Genomic DNA, 26,055 nt, shown 5'->3' with positions numbered 1-26,055 from the left:
CACCTGCAGAGCCATGTCCACACCTGCAGAACCGTGTCCCCACCTGCAGAGCTGCATGCATACCAGCAGAGGCATGTGCATACCTGCAGAGCCTCAGGGACACCGTGACCAGGCTCAGCTTGCCACAGCTGCTTCCCTGGGCTCAGGGCCTCAGGCTGGGTCCCTCCATCCCCTAAACAAGTTGTATTACTGGACTTGTCTAACCGCCTCTCCCTGAGTCATGACCCTAAGCTGCTTTTTTTAAGCAGGTGGAAAGGCAATACAGTGAGGCCTTGGGCAAAAGTGGAGGGGAGCTGGGCCTCATGTTCTCTCCGGAGCTCACCCTTCCTCCATCACCCCGTGCATCCCTTTTGTCTGGGTTCCTTGGGCCTCATATCCTTCCTCCCCTCTGTCCTGCTCCAACACTGACCAGCATCCACCTTCTCTGGCATCACCTAGTCCTGAGGTCACTGGGTGTCAGAAGCCACAGGCACGAGCTGCAGCTGGGGGCAGGGTCCACCACTGTCACTGCATTTTGTAGTTTTCCTTCTCCTCTACCCCGTCCTCCTCCCCTCTGGGCAAAGGGCCAGCTACTCTTTTCTGGCCCCTAAAGTCATTAGTTCAATCCTATAGACCAGAGACTGAGGTTAGGTAGACAGCCATGAGGATAGTCGGGGTCTGGAGAACTCCTGGCTGTGGAAGTCACAGCAGAGTCTCGATCAGCACTCAAGAGGCCCAAGAATCGCAGACAGCACCTCCACACCTCTCCCCTGCACCCCACCACTCCTACCAGACTTAAGGCTACCCAAAAATCTCAGCTCAACGGCCTCCCATCTGGTGTCTTTCCCCTCCAAACTAACACTGCCTAGACTTCTAATTGTGTCTCTACCTCTTGCAGCCCTTTAGCAGTGTCCAGTGTGTGCTGGAGCCAGCTCCTGCAGGCTTGCAAGCCGACGGTGCACCCAGCTGGTCCCAACTCTGAGCTCAGTGATGTGGAGCCGTAGGTTGAAAGTGGCCACAATGGGAGAATTTACACCACAGCAATGGACAAATGCTACAAACCAAAGCTCCCTGCACCCAGTCTGACCCCAATAAAAATGGCTTGCCAGCACAGCACCGAGTGGTTCCCATACTTTTCTGCATGCTGGAGTCACCCATGGGTCTTCAAAAAGGATGGCTGCCTGGCTCCCGGCCCCAGATATTGTGACTTAATGTGTATGGTATCAACCTGGGTATCAGGATTTTTCAAGCTCCCCAGCAGAGTCTTCTGTGCAACAAGGTTGGGGAGTACTGCTTGAGTAACTGCTGGTATGGGATGCAAACTCCTCAGTGTAGCATCCACAGGCCCTTGACCCAGCCCTGCTCACCTCTCCTATCTGTCCTCCCATTCCCTTCATGCCCAGGACTTCAAGAAGCTACCCAGCGACACTCCCTGATCACTGTGAACCCAAGGGTTACAACACCTGCACCCATTGTTCCCTCTGCAACGGCTGCCTTCCTTGCCTGAGTGCTTCTTCCTCACCCCTCCCCAGTCTGGACTCTTGGGTAGCCCACCCCACACCCTCAGCCTGGGAGAGCTGCCCCCGGGGCCTCTCCCTTCCTCCAGCACGGCTCTGTCCACACAACACTGCCATGTCCTGCCCCCTGCTCCCTAAAGGCAGGGACTGTATCTGATCCCTGGTGCCCCCTACACCTGGCAGACGCTTAGTGAATGTTTGGGATGAATAAATGGCTTCATCTGGGGTTACTGATTTACGATGAGTCTATGAGGGATGAGAGATAAGACTGACCAGGAAGCTGTCTTCATGTTACTACATCTCACAGTGTCCCTGTTCCCGCGAAGACAGGAGGAAACTCTCATTCAGTGCTCAGGGCACCAAGAGCCACGCTTCTCCGGATGCCACCATTGGTTTTATCTCCTGGGTGTTATCATTTGTTTCTATTGGTATCAATAGCAGCTGCCATTTTGAGTACTTTTTAGATTCTAGATACTGTGTGTTTTTTTTTTTTTTTTTGACAGAGTTGCACTCTGTTGACCAGGCTAGAGTGTGGTGGCACAATCTTGGCTCACTGCAAACTCCGCCTCCCAGGTTCAAGTGATTCTCCTGCCTCAGCCTCCTGAATAACTGGGATTACAGGAACCTGCCACCATGCCTAGCTAATTTTTGCATTTTTAGTGGGGATGGGATTTCACCATGTTGGCCAGGGTTGTCTTAAACTCCTGACCTCAAGTGATGTGTCCACCTTGGCCTCCCAAATTGCTGGAATTACAGGCATGAGCCCCCATGCCCAGCCAGATTCTTATATTACGCTCTTTAATCTTCTCTAGAACCCTATAAGGTAGATATTGTTAGCCCCATTTTACAGAAAAGTAAACTAAGGCTTGGCACAGATAAGAGCCTCTCAAACACACATGGTTACAAAGCAGGGGAGCCAGAGTTTGAATTTGAGCCCAGGTCTGCGTCACTTCAAAGCTCGTGCTCTGAGTCACTGTCATAAACTGGCTGTGACCGCGGTTCTTTCTGTGGTGGCTGCGGGGAAGCTTGGAACAAGCGTCAGGTTCCTTCCCACGCACACGAGACCCACAGCATGCATCGTGGGCACCAATTCGACTCTTGCCCTTCATCCGGACCTCTTCGCTTATTTTTGAAACTTATACTACAAGCCATCTCATGTCCTTTTTGGAAAAAAGAAAGGTACAAACACACAAGCCCATCCAGCGCCACGACTCCACGAACTTGGCGAATGGTTTCTGGCAGGGAAGAGGCGAAGGCAGGGCAAGAGGGGTCTGCTCTACTCGGCATCCTCCTCCGTTTGGTTCAGTTGCAGGAAACTTCAAAAGACAGACTGAATTTACCTTGGCAAGGCACGTGCCTATACAGCATATGAGGAGGAGGAAGCTTCTACAATGACCAGGGGAGCAACGTTGTCAACCACAGACACAGATCATAAATAGATTCTCGAACTAGCTAGACCAGGGAGCAATTTGCTTTAAGGGTAAAATTTCAATGTGGCTATTTATAAACTGCACAGCCCATTTACACAGTAAAAATGAAATTTATTAAAGGTACACGGCTGCTAGACATGGAGTCAGGAAGTACTGAAGGTACCATTACCCAGGAAAACATGCAGACAAATCCTCATCCACGACCCTCTGCTCAACCCCACCCCATCCTGCCGGACTCCTGGGTTTCCAACGGCAGCTGTCAAGGAGGGACAGCATTGCAGCTTAATACGCAAGCTACTCACCCCAAAATCTTTGCACTTTTCATCTAACCTAAGCGAAGAAGGAAGAGAAAAAGTTCAAAGTGGAGAAAAATAACTAGAAGCAGCCTTAGGCTTGATAGTGACAGTTGAAGCCGGTGATGGTAGACCACCACTTCCCGCTGCCCTCCTGGCCCCCTGTGAAGATGACTTCATCTCTCTTTGATGATGAGTGGTGTTTAGAGGCTAAACACAGGTATTAGGCCCAAAGGTTAGCAAATCCTTAATAAGATTAAGGAACACTAAAGCCTTCTGAAGCTTGTTTTGAAGAAACCATGGAGGCCGGGCGCGATGGCTCACGCCTGTAATCCTAGCACTTTGGGAGGCCGAAGCGGGCAGATCACTTGAGGTCAGAAGTTCAAAACCAGCCTGGTTAATGTGATGAAACCCTGTCTCTACTAAAAATACAAAAAAAATTAGCCAGGCATGGTGGTGGGTGCCTGTAACCCCAGCTACTTGTGAGGCTGAGGCAGGAGAATCTCTTGAACCCAGGAAGTGGAGGTTGCAGTGAGCCAAGGTCGTGCCATTGCACTCCAGCCTGGGTGACAGAGCAAGACTTCGTCTCAAAAACAAAACAAAACAAAAAACAAAAAGAAGAAACCATGCAGGCTTTGGTGCAGCACAAATGTTAGGAATTTAAGAGGGTGAAACAGCTGCCAAAAAGCTGAGACCTCGTGGTCCACTGCTCCTGGCCCCTGACAGACCAAGGCACAGTCATCCCATGGCGGGTCAGGCTACATCTGAGGTCAAGGTAAGACCAAAATGAAATCCAAGAGGGGAACGACAAAAAGGAGTGTCATTTTTTAGATGAGGGAGATGAGAACATTGAGAGTCTTAGAAACAGGAGGGAAGGTGGCCAAAGGAGTTGGGAGGCCTTAGAGAAGACAAGAAGAAGAGGGAACCAGAAGACTCCCTCCAAGGACTGAGGGTGAGTCACACGGAGAAGAATCAGACATACTCCTGCGCACCCCAAAACACTCTAGAGTCAGACAGACGCAGCAGTGCAATACAGGAGGAATTCACCAAGAGTCGGAACCATCCCCAGTTGTGGCCTGGAGGACAGCCCTTTGGAGGTCCTGGAAGAGGATCCCCGAACTGGCCTGGCCAGGTGCGGTGGCTCACGCCTGTAATCCCAGCACTTTGGGAGGCTGAGGCGGGTGGATCACCTGAGGTCAGGAGTTCGAGACCAGCCTGGCTAACACGGTGAAACTCCATCTCTACTAAAAATACAACAAAATTAGCTGGGTGTGGTAGTGGGCACCTGTAGTCCCAGCTACTCTGGAGGCTGAGGCAGGGGAACGACTTGAACTCAGGGGGCAGATGTTGCAGTGAGCCGAGATTGCACCACTGCACTCCAGCCTGGGCAACAGAGTGAGACTCCATCTCAAAAAAAAAAAAAAAAAGGAGGACCCCTGAACTGAGAGTCAGAGGGTGGAATGGATGAATTCCAAAGGGTCCTTCCCAAATTCTAAGAATCCATCATGACCATTCCCCTAATTTTTGGATTTCTTACAAACTTTACATGAAACACAACATGGTCTCCCTGTCTCCTTTTTGTGCCACACTCATTCGATCAATTCTTTCATTCTACTGAATACAGAGCTGGAGAAGTTTCCAAAGGAAAACTCCATATTTAAAGAAAATCAGGTTTCAAAAACTCTTTTGGAATGTCTGGAATGGGAAATCTATAGATAAAGACAGTAGATGAACAGTCGAGTTGGCATGAGGGAGACTTGGAGGGGATGGGAGAGACCACTAACGGGGACAAAGTTTTTTAGTGGTGATCAAAGTGTTCTAAGATTAGATTACAGTGGTGGTTACACAACACCATAAATGCAGTAAAAGCACCAAGTTGTAGGCTTTAAATGGGTGTGTAAGTTATATTGCAATAAAGCTATTTTTCCAAAAATCTCCTTTGGGCAGCCCTCCGGAGGAATTTCTGTGTCACGGCTGTCCTCAGGAGCATTTCTCCGGAGGCCGTCAGTTATCTCGTGCAGTGTGGTGCGCTCTTTCTAGTGGAAAGACTGAATGTTAATCAAGACTTTTCTCCCTACCAGAGCGTGGAGCCTAAACGAGACCTCCATTCATCCAACTCACTGCCCAGGCTGACCCAGTACTTCACCAATGCTGTCACTGCAGCGTGCTGACAGCCATGGGGACAAGTGACTCACCTGCTCCTGGCACAGGGTCAAGTCAAAGAGCAGGCTAAGAAGCTGAACCCAAGACTGGGGACCCTGAGTCCAGCGTGGTCAAACACCCCCTGGAACCTGGCAGATGGCACTCTGGGCCCCAGTAGCCACTGGCTGGCAACCCAAATGCAGTCACACGAGAGCTGTCGGTAAGAAGAGCCGAGAGGCGACAAAGGCCCTGGCCGAGAGGCTTTCTGAAGGCACCCACGTCCCCTCGGGACAGGGAGGAAGACTGGGGATTAGTGGGGAGGCCCCTCCAGTCCACTCGACCCATAACCCACCTTGTTAGAGACCCTGGTGAAGGAGGCAGCGTGTCATTCCATTGATGACAAATGTGTTCTTGGAATGTGTCCCCACCCTGTGCTCTAATGCCAAATCTCTCTGGCACTGACCAGAGCCCTGCTTTGGATGGCAAGGGGTATTTTTAGAAATCACGGGAAAGCTGTGGAAGTCTCACGTGGCCCCACAACAGGCAGCACCGGGTGCCAGACCTACGCAGCCACAGAGCCTTCCTGAAGCCCTCCATGAGAGTCACGGCTCTCAGAAACGTCCTCAGTACACCGAACTCAGGGTCTAACCTCAGGCAGTGCTACCCAAGCTCACTTCGCGGCACCCACTCAGCAGGCACCGCAGCACCGTTCCCGAGTCAGCGGCTTCACACAGCATCCTTGACGACCAGAAACAACAAAGTGGTGTCTGTGTTTTCTACACACACGCACGCATGCATGTGCACACGCGTGCGCTTGCACGTGCACACACACACACGTGTGCACACTTTGACAGCTCAGCTCAACACAACAGGGCTGAGGAAAAAGACTGGAAACTATGCCATGAAACGAATGTGTTAAAAGAAATCTTCCCCAGCTATTGAAGGGAAGGGCTGGGCGGACAACATCACAAGGGGACATTTAAGTTTTTTCATGACCTACCTGAAGCCCTGGCTGCTCCCAGAACAGCGGAACGGAGCCTCTGATCTGGACAAAAGATGACACTCCATCGTCCATGTAAATCATCTGCGGCACAAGGAAACAGAAAGGGAAAGGTATTCTTCAATGAAACCGAACGTCCTGGGCTAGGTAACGGGATCCGGCCGCCTGTGACCCGACACCAGCCAGAATGAAGGGCGGACGGTGGACTCTGGCGTCCTCTGCTCTCCCGTCCGGCAATGCGCCCTGACCTCTCGCCAGGTACTGGGCGGGCATGCTGGCTGTCGACCAGCCTCTGAGGAGGGGGTCTGCTGGGGGTTGGGGCCTCCCAGGGTCTCCGGGAATTCACACTTCTAGGGCACAACCTTATCATCACCCTGAAAATCCCAGGAACAGCCTTCCGCCACCCCCTGTATGAATAGAAGTCAGTGTGCTCTGGAATGTAACCTTCCTTAGAGCCCTCTATTTTTGCCTTGGCAAATAGCTAAGCAGCAGAGAGCTACGAAAAAAGGACTGAATGAAATAAAATGCACCAGTGATAGCCAAAAGACCTCACTGACTGTGCTAGCCAGTCTTGTACTTGACAATGCAAGACTCAACCTGACCTTGTACTTGGTCCTGGCCCTGCCCCAATGTGTTCTTAAACACACCACTCAGTTAACACACACAACACGGTTTCCACAAGCTTCCAGTGTGACAGCACCTGCAGAGAAACAAATGATCCGTACACTTTAAGACATCTATCTCCTCCCCACCCACACGTACAGCTATTTCAGAGTGTGCCTGCAGGCCTCCAATGACGCTGGAGTGCAAGGGAGTTTTAAAAGGACAAGAAGTACGATCCTGAGCGCCAGCAGGGGCAGGCGGCGACACTTATCAGATGCGGGGCCTTTATCTGCGCAACTCTAGCCTGGCCTGGCAGGGCGGCCTGGGCGCTGCTGTGGTCCTTTCCGTTCCTCACCGGCCTGCTCCCTTACAGGGCAGCTTCCCATGCAGGGGAGATCACACTCAGATCACACAGGAATGAGTCATTCTGCAGTGGAGGACCTGAAAATTAGAGCCACTGTTTCCCTGGACCACAGGAATTACAGGAGCCTGGTATCTATATTGTCAAACTGGAATACTATCCTTTAATCTCCAAAGGAAAAAAGCATGTGTTAAGAACATGCTGTCTGTTTCCAGGTATTGAGTACCAGCAAAGCTGTTACACTCCATTCTTCTACTAACAAAACAGAATAAAATAGCAGGTTGCTTGAACGGCTACAGACATAGTTGGCTACCATGAAATTAGGTACATACAACTGACCGGCGTGTGTGCCCTGCACAGGCCCAGGTTCCTGGAAAAGAAACCAACATTTGTATATAAAGACAATGTTTAACAATATCCAGGCTGGGCGCGGTGACTCACGCCTACAGTCCCACCACTTTGGGAGGCCAAGGTGGGAGGCGGGCTTAAGCCCAAAAGTTCCAGACCAGCCTGGGTAATAAAGTGAGACCCCCATCTCTACCAAAACAATTTTTAAAAAGTTAGCCAGGTATGGTGGCGTATGCCTGTAGTCCCAGCTACTCGGGAGGCTGAGGCAAGAAGATCACCTGAGCCCAGGAGGATGAGGCTGCAGTGAGCTATGATTGCACCACGACACTCCAGCTGGGGCAACAGAGTGAAATCCAAAAAACACCAAACAACAACAAAAACCAATGCCCACGATCTATTTAGGCTGAGGAATGTCTCCCTTCACCCTGACTGCCCCAAGTGCTAACAATGCCACTTCCAGCATCACATCAGGCTCCTCCCAAGCTGAGACTTGCCCAGAACCAGCTTCTGAAAACACCGAGGGCCATCAGTGCTCTGTATGCCCCTCCCTGCCCACACTGGAGCAAGAAGAAAGGAGCTCCAAAGTTCTCCACCCCGTCCTTCACAGGGGAAGCAGGTGACATCTGCACCCTGTCCTATCATCAAGACTGCCTTCTTTGTTCCCAAGGCAATAGGCATAACTTGACCGTCAAATGCAAGTGATACATTTCCATTCTGGGCGAACAACTTTTAATACCCGTGGAAGAAGTGATGTCTCATCTCACAGATGTCATTTTGACAGAGGGCTCTTGGGGTGGGGAGGCAGGACAGAGAGTGGAAGCAGGAGAGAAAGTGGGCTCTGGTATTAGCACAAGCTGGGTCCGACTGCCACTTTGCAAACCCCCATTTGACCAGCAGGGTGGCCCTGGGCACATTACTTAGCCATCTTCAGCCTCAGTTTCCCTCTCTCTACATGAAGTTCATGTCACCTTGTGCACAGAGAAGGGATGAGCTGTGAGGGGTAAATGAGGGGGGCATAGTCCCAGCACAGAGTAGCCACTCAAAAAACGAAGCTGTTTTCTCTTCCCCAGAGGCCCTGACGCTATGAGTAATGCACGAGGGCACCTGCTGGCGTCGGAGAGAGCTTGGGTCCTGGGAAGAAGGAGGGATTCAAGAAGGAACAGACGAGGGGTGGGAGGGAGACCGGGAAGAGCAGTGGGGCCACGGGAGGAAAAGTCGGAGGCCCGTGCCAGTGCTGTGATGAGGCCAGGCCAGTGCCTAGACCCCAGACTGAGCAGCCAGAGGGTGACCCTGAGTGACGCTTCCAGAGCAGTGGGAACAGAAACCTAATGGCCATAAAAAGAGAGCGACGAGGCAGGAAAACTCACAGGGGTGCATATACCTTCTATCTGAAAGGCTTTCTGCTGACCTTCTGCTTCCAGATACAGTGTCTGCAAACCAATTATCTCCAAGTCTGCATTCCTGGGAGGACACGCAGTCATCCTAACCTCCCTGAATGAGTCAGTGGCCTTATCTTGAATAGCCAAATATTTATCTTACATCCTTTTTTTTTTTTTTAATAGACTGAGGGGACTTTTTGGTCTTGTTTTTCTGTGTGGTGAGTCAGCACTGCAGAGCAAGCCCACCAGCTATGACTCAGCAGAGCCAAAAAGACTCAAGGCTTCCTCCCAAGGAGGCTGAGATGCTATCTACACATGTACACAACATCTGTGTGTGCACACACACAACACATGCACAACCCACACATGTGTGTATACAACACATAAATGCACACACTGCACACATACACATGAAAAACAAACACAAGGCACACAACACCACACACATGTATACACAAATGCACAATGCATGACACATACACACATGTACAACACATAAATGCACATACCACGCACACACTGTACACATACAACCCATGCACACACACACACAGCCTGCCTCAGAGAAAGAAGATTAATTATTCCTCCTAGGAAACATGTTAAGCCAAAGCAAAAGCAGAGGGTGCCACAGGGTCCCCCTTTTCTGGCTTCCTGAGAATTAATTCCTAAGAAGCCGATCCGCCTGCCAAGAGTCCCCACCACAGGGAGCCAGTCTGCTCCTGGTCCGGTCCCATCATTTGTTTGCCAGACGATGACCGCACAGCCGCCTGTGTGCACGCTCCACTTCCAAATGGTCAGTGGGCCTGGCTGGTGGATCCTGTTTCCTCTGCAGGGGCCCCAGGCCAGTGTGACCTGCGGGCGGCACCACAAGGGGCTCACCTGCCTCCCCAGCACAGTCCTCCTTCCTACTGGAGGCTCAGCACTAATTTCCTCAAAGTTGCTCCCTGCACCCTGGGGCGAGGCCACCGAGATGCAGAGCCTGCCACTTCCTCAGATGTCAGGTGGAGGGGGAGGCCACGCTGTGCTACCAGAATGAGTCTACCCAACTGTCTACAGGAGCACGTTAAAGGTCTCCAGAAGCGCCAGACAGTCTGCTCCTGTACCATAAGCAAAGCTTATGGAGAGCTCATGACACCGTCCCAACCCAGGCCCTCAGTTGTGACTTTGCAAACTCAAGGGGGTAGGAAGTGCCAGGCTCCCCTGAGGGACCTCTCCAGAATCCCAGCAGATCACTGGCACCTGAAACAGGTGAATCTGAGCAGGGTCCCAGGCAGGTTCCCCTGCAGACCACGCAGCCCGATCCTCACGGGGCTGCTTCCCTGAGCTCAGCAAGGACCTGCAGGCTGAGCCTTGCTCCACTCTCCTGACTCATCCTAGAAGAACCATCCTCAGCAGGTGGCCGCAGAGCCAGGGAGGGCAGCGGGGCTGCCGCTTCGCAGGAGCATACTAACTGTGCATTCCACTTAAAGACGTGTTTTGTGTTTTAAAAACGAACTTAGATCAACCTAAGCATCAGTACTGCTATAAAGTGACATAAACAAAAATATTCAGTGACTCCAGAGACAGAAAGCGAGGGGTTCCCTTGGCTTATACAAGTGAGGCAACAGGAGTTTCTTGCTTTTGGGGAACAGTCACTTCCCTGCAGCCATCTCTGCTCCTGCTGCCTCCGTAATGTTTTAGAAAAAGGGCTGTCACACCTGTGTTTTTTGGCTTGGAGGAATGCTGACCCCCCCACCAGGCCCGTGCCCTGGTCCCATGTGTGCAGGAAGCATGAACCCTCTCTGCTCCTCCAGTTCACCTGCGTTTCTTTCTGCTCCATGCCCCTCCTTCCTGGGCTGTGCGCAGCACACGCTTCTCCCTGCCCTGGCTCTGCTGTGCTTCCCCTCGCCCTCCAGGCAGGGGTCACCAGCCGAACACCGCCTATCGGAAGTACCACCTGGAAGGGCGGCAGCACCTGTCAGGACCAGCTTCACCTGCCCCACTCCTGCTGCGCCCCCATCACACCACCACTGCCCCCCATGCCCACCCACCTGGGAGCAGAGCCTGGGACCTGGCAGGCTCAGTCAGGCCTTGCTGAAGGCCCACGTGGACAGCCTTGGACTCAGTGCTGGGAAGTGACAGCTCCCCTTCCTGGGTAGCCAGTCTGTCCGGGGTCTCCGATGGATGGGCCAGCCCAGGCACCTCCAGGCTCATCAGCACAGCCTGAAACATAGGCACCCAACCAAGAGCTACCGTGGGTGTAGGGCCACCTTCCTGGGGCCCTGCTACGCATCTCTTGTTAACGAAGTCACCATGGGTTAAGTTATGCTCTCTAGGTGGGGCGGGGGCAGCATCCGCAGCTGCTGCATCTGTGGGTGAGCGGCAGGTGGTGGTGCCCAGCTGTCTGTCAATCACTGCTGCTCCTGGGAGTAAGGTTGGGTGGGGACTTCATGGAGAGCAGCTCTGTCTAGCCCAGAGCCCAGAGGACGAAAAAGGACAAAACACACATACTAGGAAGCCCACAAAGGCTTATGGGAGCCAAGAAATCCCTCCCCAGCCCCGACAAAGAAGGGAGGTGGAGGCAATGTCAACAGCATCGGGCTGTACCCCAGGAGCTGGAAGGGCAGGCTGCTCATATCTCTATGGCCTTGCCAGGCTGCCCGAGATGGGAGATTTAGGAGATGTGGGGGCAAGGTCCCTGCCTCTGAGCTCTAACAAGCAAGCTGGCAACACAGGAGACAAGCGCCAGTCAGCAGGCACGCGACATGAAGTGGCCAGAGCCAAGGCCCAGCCTGGTCTGTGGTAGGGCTTGTTGGTCTGTAAAAGTGAGAAAGCAAAGATTGCAGCGAGAGTTCTCACAGGGCCACAGGCGCTGCCTGTAAAGCACAGTCCTCTAACAGGAGCCAGCATCCGCGGCCCAGGGTGAGCTGTGTCCCTTCCAAAAACCACATGGTGAAGTCCCAACTCCCAGTACTTTAGAACTTGTTTGGAAATAGGGTCTTTGCAGAAGTAATGGGTTAAGATGAGGACAACTGGGCCGGGCTCAGTGGCTCACACCTGTAATCTCAGCACTTTGGGAGGCCGAGGCGGGCAGATCACGAGGTCAGGAGATCAAGACCATCCTGGCTAACACGGTGAAACTCTGTCTCTACTAAAAATACAAAAAATTAGCCAGGCGTGGTGGCGGGCGCCTGTAGTCCCAGCTACTCGGGAGGCTGAGGCAGGAGAATGGTGTGAACCCGGGAGGCAGAGCTTGCAGTGAGCCGAGATTGTGCCACTGCACTCCAGCCTGGGCGACAGAGCGAGACTCCGTCTCAAAAAAAAAAAAAAAAAAAAAGATGAGGACAACTGGAGTAGGATGGGTCCCTGATCCAGTACGACTGGAGTCCTGGAGAGACACAGGCAGAGAAGGCCACATGAAAACGGAGGCAGAGATGGAGAGATGCTTGCCAGGGGCCACCAAGAGCCGGGGCGGTCAGGTGGGCTCAGAAGGGTTCTCCCCGGGGGGACTTCGAAGAGACAGCAGTCCTGCCGACACCTGGATTGCAGACTTCCAGTCTCCAGAACTGGGAGAGAATAAGTGTGTTGTTTTCGGCCACCCAGTTTGGGGTACTTTATTATGGGCAGTCCTAGGAAATGCATGCGGTTTGCTTTCATTTTCCGTATTAGAATGTCCGGTGTTTTAGGAAGGACAGTGCCGCTAAAGGACAGTGGTTCCCAGGGACTTACTCGATGAGATGCAATAGATGAGACCCCAAGTCTTAAAATTCTGGTTGAAATCCAAAACCAGTATTTTAAATAAAAGTTCAAAATAAAAGGCAAGTGGGGCAGGGAAGGGATTCTCCCCCCATGCAGACATCAGCCAGAAAAGAGAAAACCACCCAGCTGGGGCCACAGCTTCTCTCTCTGTCCCCTTTTTAAAATTTTTCAAAATTTAACTTTTATTTTAAGTTCAGGGGTACTTGTGCAGGTTTGTTATATAGGTAAACACATGTCATGTGGGTTTGTTGTACAGGTTATTTTGTCACCCAGTATTAAGCCTAGCAGCACCCATTAGTTATTTTTCCTGATCCTCTCCCTCCTCCTACCCTCCATCCTCCACCCTCTGATAGGCCCCAGTGTGTGCTGTTCCCCTCTTTGTATCCATGTGTTCTCATCATTTAGCTCCCACTTGTAAGTAAGAACATGCAGTGTTTGGTTTTCTGCTCCTGCCTTAGTCTGCTTAGGGTAATGGCCTCCAGCTGCATCCATGTTGCTGGAAAGGACATGATCTCATTCCTTTTCATGACTGCATACTATTCCATGCTGTATACAAACCACATTTTCTTTATCCAGTCTACCACTGATGGACATTCAGGTTGATTCCATGTCTTTGCTATTGTGAGTAGGTCTCTGAAGAATCACCACATTGTTCTCCATAATGGTGGAACTAATTTACACTCCCACCAACAGTGTATGAGCGCTCCTTTTTCTCTGCAATCTTGCCAGCATCTGTTATTTTTCGACTTTTTAACAATAGCCATTATTGTGTGAGGAGGTATCTCATTTCACACAAGTCAAATAATATTCACCCAAGTCATATAATAGCCATTTGACTTGTGTGAGGGGGTAGCTCATTGTGGCTTTGATTCTCATTTCTCTAATGATCAGTGATGTTAAGCTTTTTTCCATGATTGCTGGCCGCATGCATGCCTTCTTTTGAAAAGTGTCTGTTTATGTCCTTTGCCCAGTTTTTAATGTTTTTTTTTTTTCTTGGAAATTTGTTTAAGTTCCTTATAGATGCTGGGTGTTAGACCTTTGTCAGATGCATAGTTTGCAAAAATTTTCTCCCATTCTATAGGTTGTCTGTTCACTCTGTTGATAGTTTCTTCAGCTGTGCAGAAGCTCTTTAGTTTGGTTAGATCCACAATCCTCAAACTAATAAGAGCCATTTATGACAAACCCACAGCTAACATCATACTGAATGGGCAAAAGCTGAAAACCAGCACAGGACAAGGATGCCCTCTCTCATCACTCCTATTTAACATATTAATAGTATTAGAAGTTTTGACCAGGGCAATCAGGCAAGAGAAAGAAATAAAGGGCATCCCAATAGGAAGAGAGGAATCAAACTATCTCTGTTTGCAATCAACATGATTCTATATCTAGAAAACACCACAGTCTCAGCCCAAAATCTCCTTAACCTGATAAACAGCTTCGGCAAAGTCTCAGGATACAAAATCAATACACCAACAACAGTCAAGCAGAGAGCCAAATCAGGAACACAATCCCATTCACAACTGCTGTGAGAAGAATAAAATACCTAGCAATACAGTTTATGAGGGAGGTGAAAGATCTCTACAATGAGAATTACAAAACACTGCTCAAAGAAATTGGAGATGACACAAATGGAAAAACATTCCATCCTCATGGATAAGAAGAATCAATATCATTAAAATGGACATAATGCCCAAAGCAATTTATGGATTCAAAGCTATTCCTATTAAACTACCATTGACATTCTTCATAGAACTAGAAAAAACTATTTTAAAATTCATATGGAACCAAAAAAGAGCCTGAATAGCCAAGGCAATCCTAAGCAAAAAGAACAAAGCTGGAGGCATCACACTACCTGAATTCAAACTATACTACAGGGCTATAGTAACCAAAGCAGCATGGCACTGGTACAAAAACAGATACATAGACCAATGAAACAGAATAGACAACGCAGAAATAAGGCCGTACACCTACAACCATCTGATCTTTGACCAACCTGACAAAAACAAGCAATGGGAAAAGGATTCCCCATTCAATAAACGGTGCTGGGATAACTGGCTAGCTATATGCAGAAGACTGAAACTGGACCCCTTCCTTACACCATATACAAAAATCAACTCAAGATGGGTTAAAGACTTGAATGTAAAACGCAAAACTATAAAAACCCTGGAAGACAACCTAGGCAATACCATTCTAGACATAGGAACAGTCAAAGACTTCATGACGAAGATGCCAAAAGCAATCTCATTTTTAACCAGATATTTACGTAATAGCCTCGTTGATATCCGCAGTGCAGACGTTCTGAGCAAAATTACAGGCAAGTAATTGCAGCTGTTGCCCATCTTAGGGCCAGCTGCTCTGATGTTCCTCTGAGTGGGGACTCCGAGAGGAGCCTCCTCATCTCCGTATCTACCCTCTGAACACTGGAGCAGGCAGAAAGTCTCACACAGTAAAGGCAGGTGCTCAAACCTATGCTGGATTAAAGTGGCCAAAGTCCGCATAAGGCGTTCCTCTCACAGCAGCGGCAGCGAGGAGGGACGCAAAGCCACACCTTCACTCAGTAAACACAGGGCACCCAGCTTGCCCTGGCAGGAGTACCATACATGTGCCTTCCGGGGTTTTCCTTTCTTACGGCTTACACCACTGTATTCCACATGGTGGCCTTATCTTACAGATTGCAAGTTAGAGCAAAAAATTAAAAGTTGTAAGACAGCATCTCTGGAAATGAGAACAGAATTTAGAAAAAACTCCAGGAGAAATTAAGCAGATGGCTATATTCTAGGGGAGCGGATGGGAGCGGCTGCTTAACACGCAGATTTCACAACTCTAGGGTGCTAATACTGGCTTCCAGGAGAAGCTTCAGTTGATTTAGAATAAAAAATAATGGTTTCTTCTTTCATCCCCCCATTGTATTGATCTACTTATTTTTGTCCTAAAAGAATTTTCAAACCCTACTGGTTCATCTGTCAGCTGCCCTTGGAATACTGCCCACCTTTCACCACCATGGCAAAAATTCCTGATTCCGTTTAGTTAAAAATACCTCGGCTAAGCAGCATTTTCCCTGCATGAGATGCGAATCAGAAAGGATACACCATGCAAACCAGAGGTCACATTTTCATGCGGAGCCCAATTACACGTGCTGTTCTCCACGTATAGGAGGCAGCCTGATCAGAGACCACCACAAATATGCCAGGGCCTCTTCTGCCCCAAGTGGAAAGCACGTGTGCAAGAGCTGCAGCCACTCGGAACCATTTGGTGCCACAGATGGGCCTGGGCACTCACCTGCTCTGTCTCCACGAAGTTGGACACGTGGCCATCGTCGTTCACGCCACGGGTGTGGAAGCGAGTGCCTGTGCGCTCACAGCTAACGCGAGAGATGAGGCAGGCCTTGGCCTGCTTGTGGGAGGCATACACGGTGCGGATGGTGACCACCCCGCAGATGATCTTCAGCAGCCAGTCACAGCAGCTCACCTGGTGCTGCCTCAAGGGCACGTGCAACAGCTGGTTCCTGCAAAACACAGTCCCACACCAATTCCAGTCACTTGACATCCTCCAATACATGCTGCCTGGACAGCGAGTGTGGCTGAGGAACTGGGGGGCGCACGGTGCAGCATTTCGGGTCAGCGAATGCATGCTGCTCCCCAGTGGACTCTGCACTTGGGCTGTACAGATCTGGGAAGTTCATGTGCTTCAAAGAGATCCCAAATAGCAGGACCACTGTGTCACGTAGAGGAGGATGGCCAGGGAGTCCTTTCCCAAAGCCACTACCAGGTCGTCACTGTCGCTAAATGGAAGCAAAGCTGGAGAGTGAGCGAGCGTGCACTTTTTGGGGAATCGCAAAGGGGCCTCTGGTTAGCCCTGTGGGCCCCACGGTTTTCATCGCAGGCCCCATTGGTAAAAAATTAATCATCTTTTATTATTAAATAATCATGATCAATAAGTGATTAAAAATCACATTAAATATGGGAACAGTTATTTAAATTATCCACGTATACACACACATGCACCATGAGATGATTATGACGAGAACGCTACAAAGCAATCCAAAATAAATTTTAAAAAGATCCGAGGAAAATAAAATGTAATGAAAGTTCAAGTATTCCCTCTCCATGCCTAGTGGATTGCTGTAGGCTCTAGAGTCCATGATGATAACGACAGGGTGACAGCCAACATTTATCCTGTGCACTAAGCCCCATTCTAAGTACTTTGGGGTGGATTAACTCATTTCAACCTTGAAGTGACCCTATGTGAAAGGTGTCATCAGTGACCCCCTTTTACAGATAAAGCAGCTGAGGCACAGAGAAGGGAAGTGCTTGTCTAAGGCCACAGAGCCAGCCAGTGGCATCATGGAGCTTGGAGCCCGCGCTCTTCACGCCGAGCCTTTCTTCATGAGGCCCTACGTTTCCATTTGCACCTGCAAACGACCACGTAGTTCTTTCATCCCTGAGCTGGCCTGGCCCCCTTGCTTTAGCACCCAGGGGACCTGAGTGGTACCATCCTGAGGGCCCATACTCACTCCCAGGGAGGAGGACCCATCATCAGGAGATGCCCTCTTACAGGGCACTGAGTGAATCTAGATCACAGTGCCCTACTTGTTTAAAAAAGGCAACACAATTCCTGCCCTTGAGCCTTCCTCAAAGACAGCAGCAGCATTTTCTCATTGCTGGAAATCTGTGCTGTGAGCTCTGATGGGTCCCAGGGGGCTTCTCCAAGCTTCCTGCTCTCAGGTCAGCCTCCCCGACTGTGACCAAAGCCACATACACCCCCACAGGGAGCACAGCCCGCGTCTGACCCCATCTGAGGTCGCACAGTCACATGCACCCCCACAGGGAGCACAGCCCACGTCTGACCCCATCTGAGGTCGCACAGTCACAGCGCTCCTCTGCTTGAAAAATGCTGCTGAAGCATTGCTGTACAAAACCACATGTCCCTCTTCCAAACCACTCTCTCAAATTCAGATGATAAGCCAGCTTCCGAAACACATATATGAAATCTGCATGTGGCATCAAGGCAAAGCCTCCAGAATATTTCAGAGTCTGCCAGCTACACAGCTACGGCCACTATCACCAGGGCTCAGGAGAAGAAACTTTTGCCAAGTGGACAACCCTTAAATCAGCCCTGTTTCTAGTGACACTGCCTGGCCCTCTGGCAGGAGGATGACTCATATCCAGGACCCCCAAAGAGTTTCCTCCCAGGACCTGATTGTACTGGGAGGCAATTGTCAGTGTGATCAATTACCAGCCCAGAAAGATGACTTCACCCTGCTGCTCACTCTGCCTTATGTGCCAGCCACGCTGAGCGTTGACCCCATCTGACTCCTGCTGTGGGTCTCCAGACCTCAGATGCTGCGCCACAACAGTGGGGGTTTAGGCGATCAAGCCCAGGACCACGCTGCCCGTGGTGACTCAGTTGTGGTCAGTTCTGGGGGCTCCACCCTGAGCCTAAACACCACGCCCTGGCGTTACAGCTGAGGAGCCTGGCGACCTCTGGAGTTACTTCCTCCTCTCCCTTCAGAAAGGGACACCATGGGGCTCCTCCTTTCCAAGCTCCTCTCAGCCTCCACCTCGTGAATCCCCTTTGCCTCGCTTTGTTAGTGCCCCTCACACCTCCAGCCACAGAGCTGGCATAGGGAATAGAATTTGCAAAGGTGCTGGTGCAATTCAGATACCCCAAGGATCCCCTAGGGGTTCCAAGGACCCTCACTGCCGCTGAGAGCTCTCACCTCTGCTCCCCTGACGGTTCTGGTTTAAAATAGTTTCACAGACTCCACACAAAGATACCTCATAATACACAGCCCCTCTGTGCCTAAGCTTGGCTGCCTTTAGGGGAACATGTAACAGCTCGCGGAGCACATGCTGGGCCCTGCAAAATGTAACCAGCGATTCACAGAAATGCCATCCCCAGAGGCTGCTACTCAACCTGCCATCTGCAGACAAGCAGCACTGGCAGCTTATTAGAAATGCAGAATCCTGGGCCCAGCCCAGACCTGCCATCCCAGAATCTGCATTTTTAACGAGATCAGCATGAGATTCACGATTTTATTTATCTTATTTTATTTATTTATTTTGAGACAGAGTCTCACCCTGTAGCCCAGGCTGGAGTGCAATGGCGCGATCTCGGCTCACTGCAGTCTCAGCCTCCTGGGTTCAAACGATTCTTCTGCCTCAGCCTCCCATGTAGCTGGGATTACAGGTGTGCGCCACCACACCTGGCTAATTTTTTTTGTATCTTTAGTAGAGACAGGGTTTCACCATGTTGGCCAGGCTGGTCTCAAACTGCTGACCTCAGGTGATCCGCCTGCCTTGGCCTCCCAAAGTGCTGGGATTGCAGGCGTGAGCTACCATGCCCAGCCTTGATTCACGTGCATTTTGAAGTCTGGGCACATTACTGCCCCCAAATATCCACAATACCAGAGAACCAAAGAGGATGTGGGGGTGGGGAGTGTTGGGATGGACACAGGGATGTGGGGAGGGTCCCCCTCTTCCAGCAGAAATCAGGAATTCACTTCTGGGGCATCCAAAGCACCAAGGCCAGATGAAAACCTATGGATGCCTCTGGCAAAGGGAGAGAGGCACAAACAGGTCAGAAATAAACCTCACGAGTCCCGTCTCAGAGCTGGGAAAACTGATATAGCTTCAAAAGGCAGACACTGGATTCTAAAACATTACATTAGATGAGGTTCATTGGAACCACTCCCACGGCAGGACTTTCCTCACTTTTGCTTCTACCTGGCATCTCTAGGCATCAGTGCGAATCTGACAGAAACAGCATTATGTCCAGAAAGGGCAATAGATAATTTACGTATTTACAGGGTTGTCCACTCTTGTCTCTGTCCTTCTGTGGAGTGAAAAAGCACCAGGAGATCTTAAACATACAGAAATCCAGCCGCCTCTGCCTGGGCTCTGGGACTAGTCTTAGTGCATTGCTACAAGTCCCTTTGGGCAGGGTGACTCAGCTTCCCCATTGATGGGACTGGTTTAGCATTGTGATTACCAGCTTGGGAACTGGACCCAGAATGCCTGGGTTCAAATCCTGGCTCTGCCACTTAGTAAGTGTGTGGAGTTTGGCAAAATTCCCTCGACTATTCGTGCCTCAGTCTCTCTATCTGTAAAATGGGGTAACAGAGCCTCCGCATAATTATTATAAAGGTTTTTATAATAATGATGAGTTATTACCAGCAGAGAGATCTTAGCACGGTGACCCGAACACAGTGCTTTATAAACATCAGTGGTAAACAGCTGCACACTGGAGGTAACCATGATTGAGAAGACTGAAAGAGTGAATCCAGGCAGAAGCACTGAGCTCGGCACCTGGGACTGAGGAAGCACTCAGCAGACGTCGGCTCTTATGTTTTTTACTTATGGAACAGGGTTTCTTTTCTTTCTTTCTTTTTCTTTGAGACAGAGTCTTGCTCTGTCGCCCAGGGTGGAGTGTAGTAGCACCATCTTGGCTCACAGCAACCTCCGTTTCCTGGGTTTAAGCGATTCTCCTGCCTCAGCCTCCCGAGTAGCTGGGATTACAGGCAGCTGCCACCACGCCCAGCTAATTTTTTTTTTTTGTATTTTTAGTAGAGATGGGGTTTCGCCATGTTGGCCAGGCTTGTCTCAAACTCCTTAACTCAAGTGATCCACCTGCCTCAGCCTCCCAAAGTGCTGGGATTACAGGCATGAGGCACCATGCCTGGCCCAGGTTTCTTTTCCAAATCTACACTGAACACATTCCAGGGGCCAGGGGTGGGGGGTGGCAGGGAGTTCAGGGTTAGTTTTCCTCTCATTGTGCCGAGAGCAGGCCTGGGTCCTAACTCTCCAGAGGTGCCCCATAACCCGGGGGTGGTGCAAGTGGAGGTCAAGGCCTCAGATGCCAACCAGGGCCCACCCTCTGCAGGAGACCCAGGGCCCACCCTCTGCAGGGGACCCAGGGCCTCACCAGAAGAAGGAGTTCCCCCATTCAGAGCTGTCATCCCCCTGCTTCTGCGTGCGGACAGTCAGGTCAAAGCGAGACCCATCGTTTGGCCATGAGAAATAGAACACCCCCGAGCTGAGGATTTTCTTCAAAGCTATGAGGCGTTCCTCCTCCTTGGCCTCTTCCTGAAGAGGGTAAAAGTCAGTGGCGGTGATTTTGTAGATTTCAGCATCTGGAATTCTGCCCACAGATGTGCAGCCTGTCACCAACACCAGGAAGCTCAGAGACGTGCCACCTGGAAAGGAAATCAGACAGGAGAGCTCAGGGTCGAAGTCGGCCCGGCCGCCTGGATCTCCAAGGGGACAAATGGAGCCCAGGTTCAATCGCAGCCAGGAAGGCAACGTCTGTGCACCTGCAACTTCCCATGGCATTGCCCAACTCAATGGCTCAAGAATCTGCCCTGTCCTGTAAGCCTCAGGCGGGGCTTCTCAAAGTGTGGGACCCTGGCCAGCAAGTCAGCATCCCCTGGGAGCCTGTTATAAATGCAGATTCCTGCCGCCCAGCTGCCTGAGGCTGGGGGCAAGCTTTGCTTTAACAAGCCCTCCAGGTGATTCTGATGCCCCCAGGAGTCTGAAAATTCCGCCCAGAGCCCTTCCAGACCCCCAGGACCTGCCCCCAAAGCCTCTCCAAATCACCTTCCCCAATGCCTCCTCAGCCACTGCCTTGACTCAGGACCCCTGGCCTGGGGTCTGTCTTCCCCCGCTCCATCACAGGGGTGGCCTTCCCAAAGTCATTGGATCACAGCCGCTCCGCCCTTCCTTCTTGCACAGCTCCCTGCAGGACTATGACAGAAGCTCCCAAATCCCTCCCCACTGCAGCCCATCCCTGCCCCACACGTGGGCAGACACCCCAGCCGGCTGCTCTCCTGAGCTGGCTGTCCTCCAGCTGGTCCAATGTGCCATAAGCATGACCTCGCACCCTGGGCTCTTGCCCAAGATGCTCCCCCTGCCTGGGACGTCCCACCACCATCTGCCCAACAAGACCTCCATGACCCCTTCTCCACGCACCTCCCGCCTGTCTCTGCCCTAACAATACTTCGGGCTTCGGGCCCAGCATTCCATCCTCTGGAAGAACACGAGCGTCCCCACATGCTCCGTAGGGACCATCCTGCCTCTGCCCTCCCCACTTCACCAGAAGAACTCCTCCTTATCCTTCTGGGCCAACTTGGCAGCAACTCCTCCAGGAAGCCTTCCTTGCTCTCCCAAGACACGGACAGGCACCCCTTGTACGTGCCAATAGCATTCCCATTAGCAGTTGTCACACACACAAAGCTCATGACCTCCTTCCCCACCTGTGCCCCCAGGGGAGGGGCTCCCTTGGGGGCAGGGCCATTTCATCGTCATCTCCCAGCACCACACACACTCGGTTTGCTGAATGCTTCCTAAATAAATTCCTGCCAAATGCTACCAAGACGACCTCGGACCCTGCAGCCAGGCGAATGAGGCAGCCATCTTGGGGGCACCACCTCGCTGTTGCTGACGGCTGGTTTCCTGTTCCCTATCCCCCGCTGCTCACAAGGGCACTTCACAACACGCTGCATATCGGGAGTGCCTGGCGGCGCCGTGCCTCACTCTCGGGATGGGGCCCAAGAGATCATCGGGTAGAAACCGGCCTTTGGGGTCTGGCAGGGCTCTAGTCCCAAGGACACTCTTCCCACCCCGCTGAGGTCTGAAGGATCCGCCCAGCAAGATCTTCTGTGAACGATCCGGGGTCGCTATCTAGAGCCATGGTCTGGAGATGGTTCTGATCTCTCTGCACTCCGGGAAGAGACCCCAAAACAACCAATTCCACCACCCCCTCACCCCAATTTCCTCATCACACTTCATAGGGAGAAGAGCGCTGCTTGTGGCAGGGTGGCGTGTGGCTGTCATTAAAATGCGTTCCTTTAATGAGCGCTCAGGGCTCCCAGGGGCCTGCTGCTATGCCATGGGGTGGGGCTGCCAGCAGGGCGGGGGGTTGACCCCATCACATCTCCCCAGACACATCCTCGGGAAACCACCTCAAAACTACCTAAAAACAAAGGAAGTTATCACACTGGGGACAGGGACAGGGGTCAGAGTTCAGCTTCTCAAGTAGGATAGGTGGGGTTCCGGGGTTGGCAGCTTGTGATCAGAGCCTTGGCCACAGAGCGCTCCCGGCACCCACCTGCCTCTTCTGACACAGTGCAGGGAAAAGCACAGTTCAGCAGAAGTGCCCTCGGAGAGGCAGGAGGATGGCCCCTGTGGCTGCCAGAGCTATGGAAAATTTTGCATGACATCACTCCGTGAGAGTCATGAGCTGATTTCTAGCACCACTTCCTCAACAGCCTCCGTGTAGGGGGCCTGAGTGCCTGGCAACAGTCCCAGGTGCATTTCCTGGGCAGGACCACGGCCTGGGGGAGGCTGGGGAAAGGAGCACTGTAGCAGCCAGGAGAGGCTCTTAACAACAGCATTGCCACAGAGCACTGGGGCTCCTGGGTCCAGGGAGGAGGAGGTCGGGAGTGAGGAGAGCCGGTATCTGGTGAGCGCAGTGGAGGCAGGGGAGCTGTACAGGCGCGGACTCCATCCTCCCGCCCACCGCAAGGGGCGCCCTTACCAGCTCCATCTCACAGGGAGGGAAACAGACGCACAGAGAGGTTAAGCAGCCTGCCCAAGGTGACAGAGCGGGAAGCTGGGATCCAAATCCACTTTCTAGCTACAGTGCCTGGGCAAATTACTCAAGCCAAGTCTGGCCCCAGAGCTGGTGCTCCTAATTACACCTCCTTGCAGATGACATCGCCAGCCTGCTTACCCATGCTGCTGTCTCAGGGCTACCACTGCCATTTCACACACTCATGACTGTCCCCCAGGGAAGCTGAATCACCCGCCCAAGCACACAGCTAGTCTGTGGTTGGAGCCAAAACACAAATGTAGGTTTCACTTTAAGCCCATGCTCCATCTAGCCCCAAAGTCCGGCAGTTTCCAATCGGATTAGTTTGCTGTACCCTGTATGTATGTATGCATGTATTATTTATTTATTTATTTTTTGAGACAGAGTTTTACTCTTGTTGCCCAAGCTGGAGTGCAATGGTGTGATCTCGGCTCACCGCAACCTCTGCCTCCCAGGTTCTAGTGATTCTCCTGCCTCAGCCTCTGGAGTAGCTGAGATTACAAGCATGCGCCACCACGCCCAGCTAATTTTGTATTTTTAGTAGAGATGGGATTTCTCCATGTAGGTCAGGCTGGTCTCAAACTCCCGACCTCAGGTGATCTGCCTGCTTCGGCCTCCCAAAGTGCTGGGATTACAGGCGTGAGCCACCACGCCCGGCTATTTTTTTTTTTGAGACGGAGTTTCACTCTTGTTGCCCAGGCTGGAGTGCAGTGGTGCAATCTCAGCTCACTGCTACCTCCGCCTCCTGGGTTCAAGTAATTCTCTTGCCTCAGCCTCCCGAGTTGCTGGAATTATACCAGCTAATTTTTTGTATTTTGGGTAGAGATGGGGTTTTACCATGTTGGCCAGGCTGGTCTCGAACTCCTGACCTCAGGTGATTCACCTGCCTCAGCCTCCCAAAGTGCTGGGATTACAGGTGTGAACCACTGCACGTGGCCTGCTGTACCCTTTAAAAGAGTGTGGTCAACCAGTGTACCTGCTGTTGACTGAATGTGTGCACCCCCAAGTTAATATGCTGAAGTACGAACACCCAAGGTGATGGTTTGAGGTGGTGGGGGTATTTGGGAGGTGACTGGGTTATGGCAGTGGAGCCCTCATGAATGAGGTTTGTGCCCAGAGAGCTCCTGCACCTCTCCCACCACGTCAGATGCAGAGAAAAGGCAGCATCTTTGAAGCAAGAAGCAGGTCCTCACAGCCGGCCAATCTGCGGGCCGCTGGTCTCAGACTTCCAGCCTCCAGAACTGCGCGAAATAAGTGTCTGTTGCTGATAAGCCACCCCATCTACCACGGAACTTTGTCACAGCAACACACTGGACTCAGACAGCGTTCCTTGCCCATTTTAAAACTGCCACTGAATCTTTTCTTCGGTAGTTGAAATGCCTGTAAATAATATATTGTGCAGTGTATTCTAAATATTGACACGTAAAACTAAAACTCTGGGAGCCTCTTGTCAGTATCCCATGGAATCTACACAGTAACATGATACTCATCGCCATCTATTATTTACAGGATTGCAGGAGCATGCTCTTACCACATGGAACTTTCACTCATATTTCCAGTCCCCCCTCTTCAGAATTCCATCCTAATGTAGCATATCCGGTGCTTCTATGTCCTGTTCTGATCACCCCATCAGCCCCTGCAGCCGTGTGTTCCTCAACTCCAAGTGTTTAAAAAGAGAGCCTTCTGGTTTATCATTCCAGTGATACCTAACTGGTCAAACAATGTAAACAATACAATGTAAATAAAACACTGCCAAATAATTTGTTTTGGCTGTCCCCTTTAAGAGTGTGGTCAACCAGTGTACCTGCTATTGGCTGAATGTGTGCACCCCCAAATTAATATGCTGAAGTATGAACACCCAAGGCGATGGTTTTAGGAGGTGGGGTCTCTGGGAGGTGACAGTCTTGCTCTGTCGCCCAGGCTAGAGTGCAGTGGCGCAATCTGGGCCCACTGCAACCTCTGTCTCCCGGGTTCAACTTTCGCCTTTCAGGTTTACTGCCTCAGCCTCTTGAGTAGCTGGGATTACAGGCATGAGCCCCCATGCCCAGCTAATTTTTGTATTTTTAGTAGAGATGGGGTTTCACCATGTTGACTGGGCTGGTCTAGAACTCCTGACCTCTAGTGGTCCGCCCACCTTGGCCTCCCAAAGTGCTGGGATTACAGGCATGAGCCACCGTGCCCGGCCGACAAATAATCATTTGATACAAAAAGTCATAATGTGTTGGAAAGGCATCTCTTAATGAGATGAATAAATATTTATTGAAGGAATGAAAGTAGGTTCTGCACCAATTCTAATTCTAGTTTTCATTTTTGTAGACGCAAACACTAAAAGATCCTGTTCACATTAATAAATAGACAGGAATGGAAAGGGCTTCATTGTAGAAATGTCACTCGATTCTTCAAAGTCCTTCTGAGTTAGCGCTAAGAAATGACAATAACCTGCTGATAAAATGGTTGCTAATGTGTCAGCTGATACCCCAATTAAATTCTCCTTCCGTTATGGGGGAAGCAAACAATTGGACATCACCTGACTTGCAAACAGATTGCTACCTAGTTCTGACCTTATTTCAATGCTGTTGACAAGCTTTTGAACTGTCCCTTTGTCTGGAATCCTAGGGGGAGTTACTTCCTGGAGCACGGCACACGGTGAGCTTCCAGAAGAGAGAAGGGCCTACCCT

At 51.1% G+C, this 26,055-nt stretch overlaps 1 protein-coding gene across 4 annotated transcripts in view; it reads right to left on the bottom strand.

The window, feature by feature from the left end:
- SYNJ2 (synaptojanin 2) overlaps positions 1-26,055 on the bottom strand; it is a 117,986-nt gene that overhangs the window by 49,557 nt on the left and 42,374 nt on the right. For all 4 annotated transcript variants that reach the window (XM_004044878.5, XM_031012330.3, XM_019029957.4 and 1 more), the window contains 3 exons: positions 20,714-20,984; positions 16,070-16,295; positions 6,362-6,445 (listed from right to left, as the gene is read on the bottom strand). In XM_004044878.5, coding sequence (XP_004044926.4) covers positions 6,362-6,445; positions 16,070-16,295; positions 20,714-20,984 — 581 coding nt within the window. The remainder of the gene's footprint in view (positions 1-6,361; positions 6,446-16,069; positions 16,296-20,713; positions 20,985-26,055) is intronic.

The sequence above is a fragment of the Gorilla gorilla genome, chromosome 5 (genome assembly GCF_029281585.2).
Source record: "Gorilla gorilla gorilla isolate KB3781 chromosome 5, NHGRI_mGorGor1-v2.1_pri, whole genome shotgun sequence".
Classification (NCBI taxonomy): Eukaryota; Metazoa; Chordata; class Mammalia; order Primates; family Hominidae; genus Gorilla; species Gorilla gorilla.
Note: the sequence above shows the minus strand (reverse complement) of the source record. Positions and strands in the feature narration are given on the sequence as shown.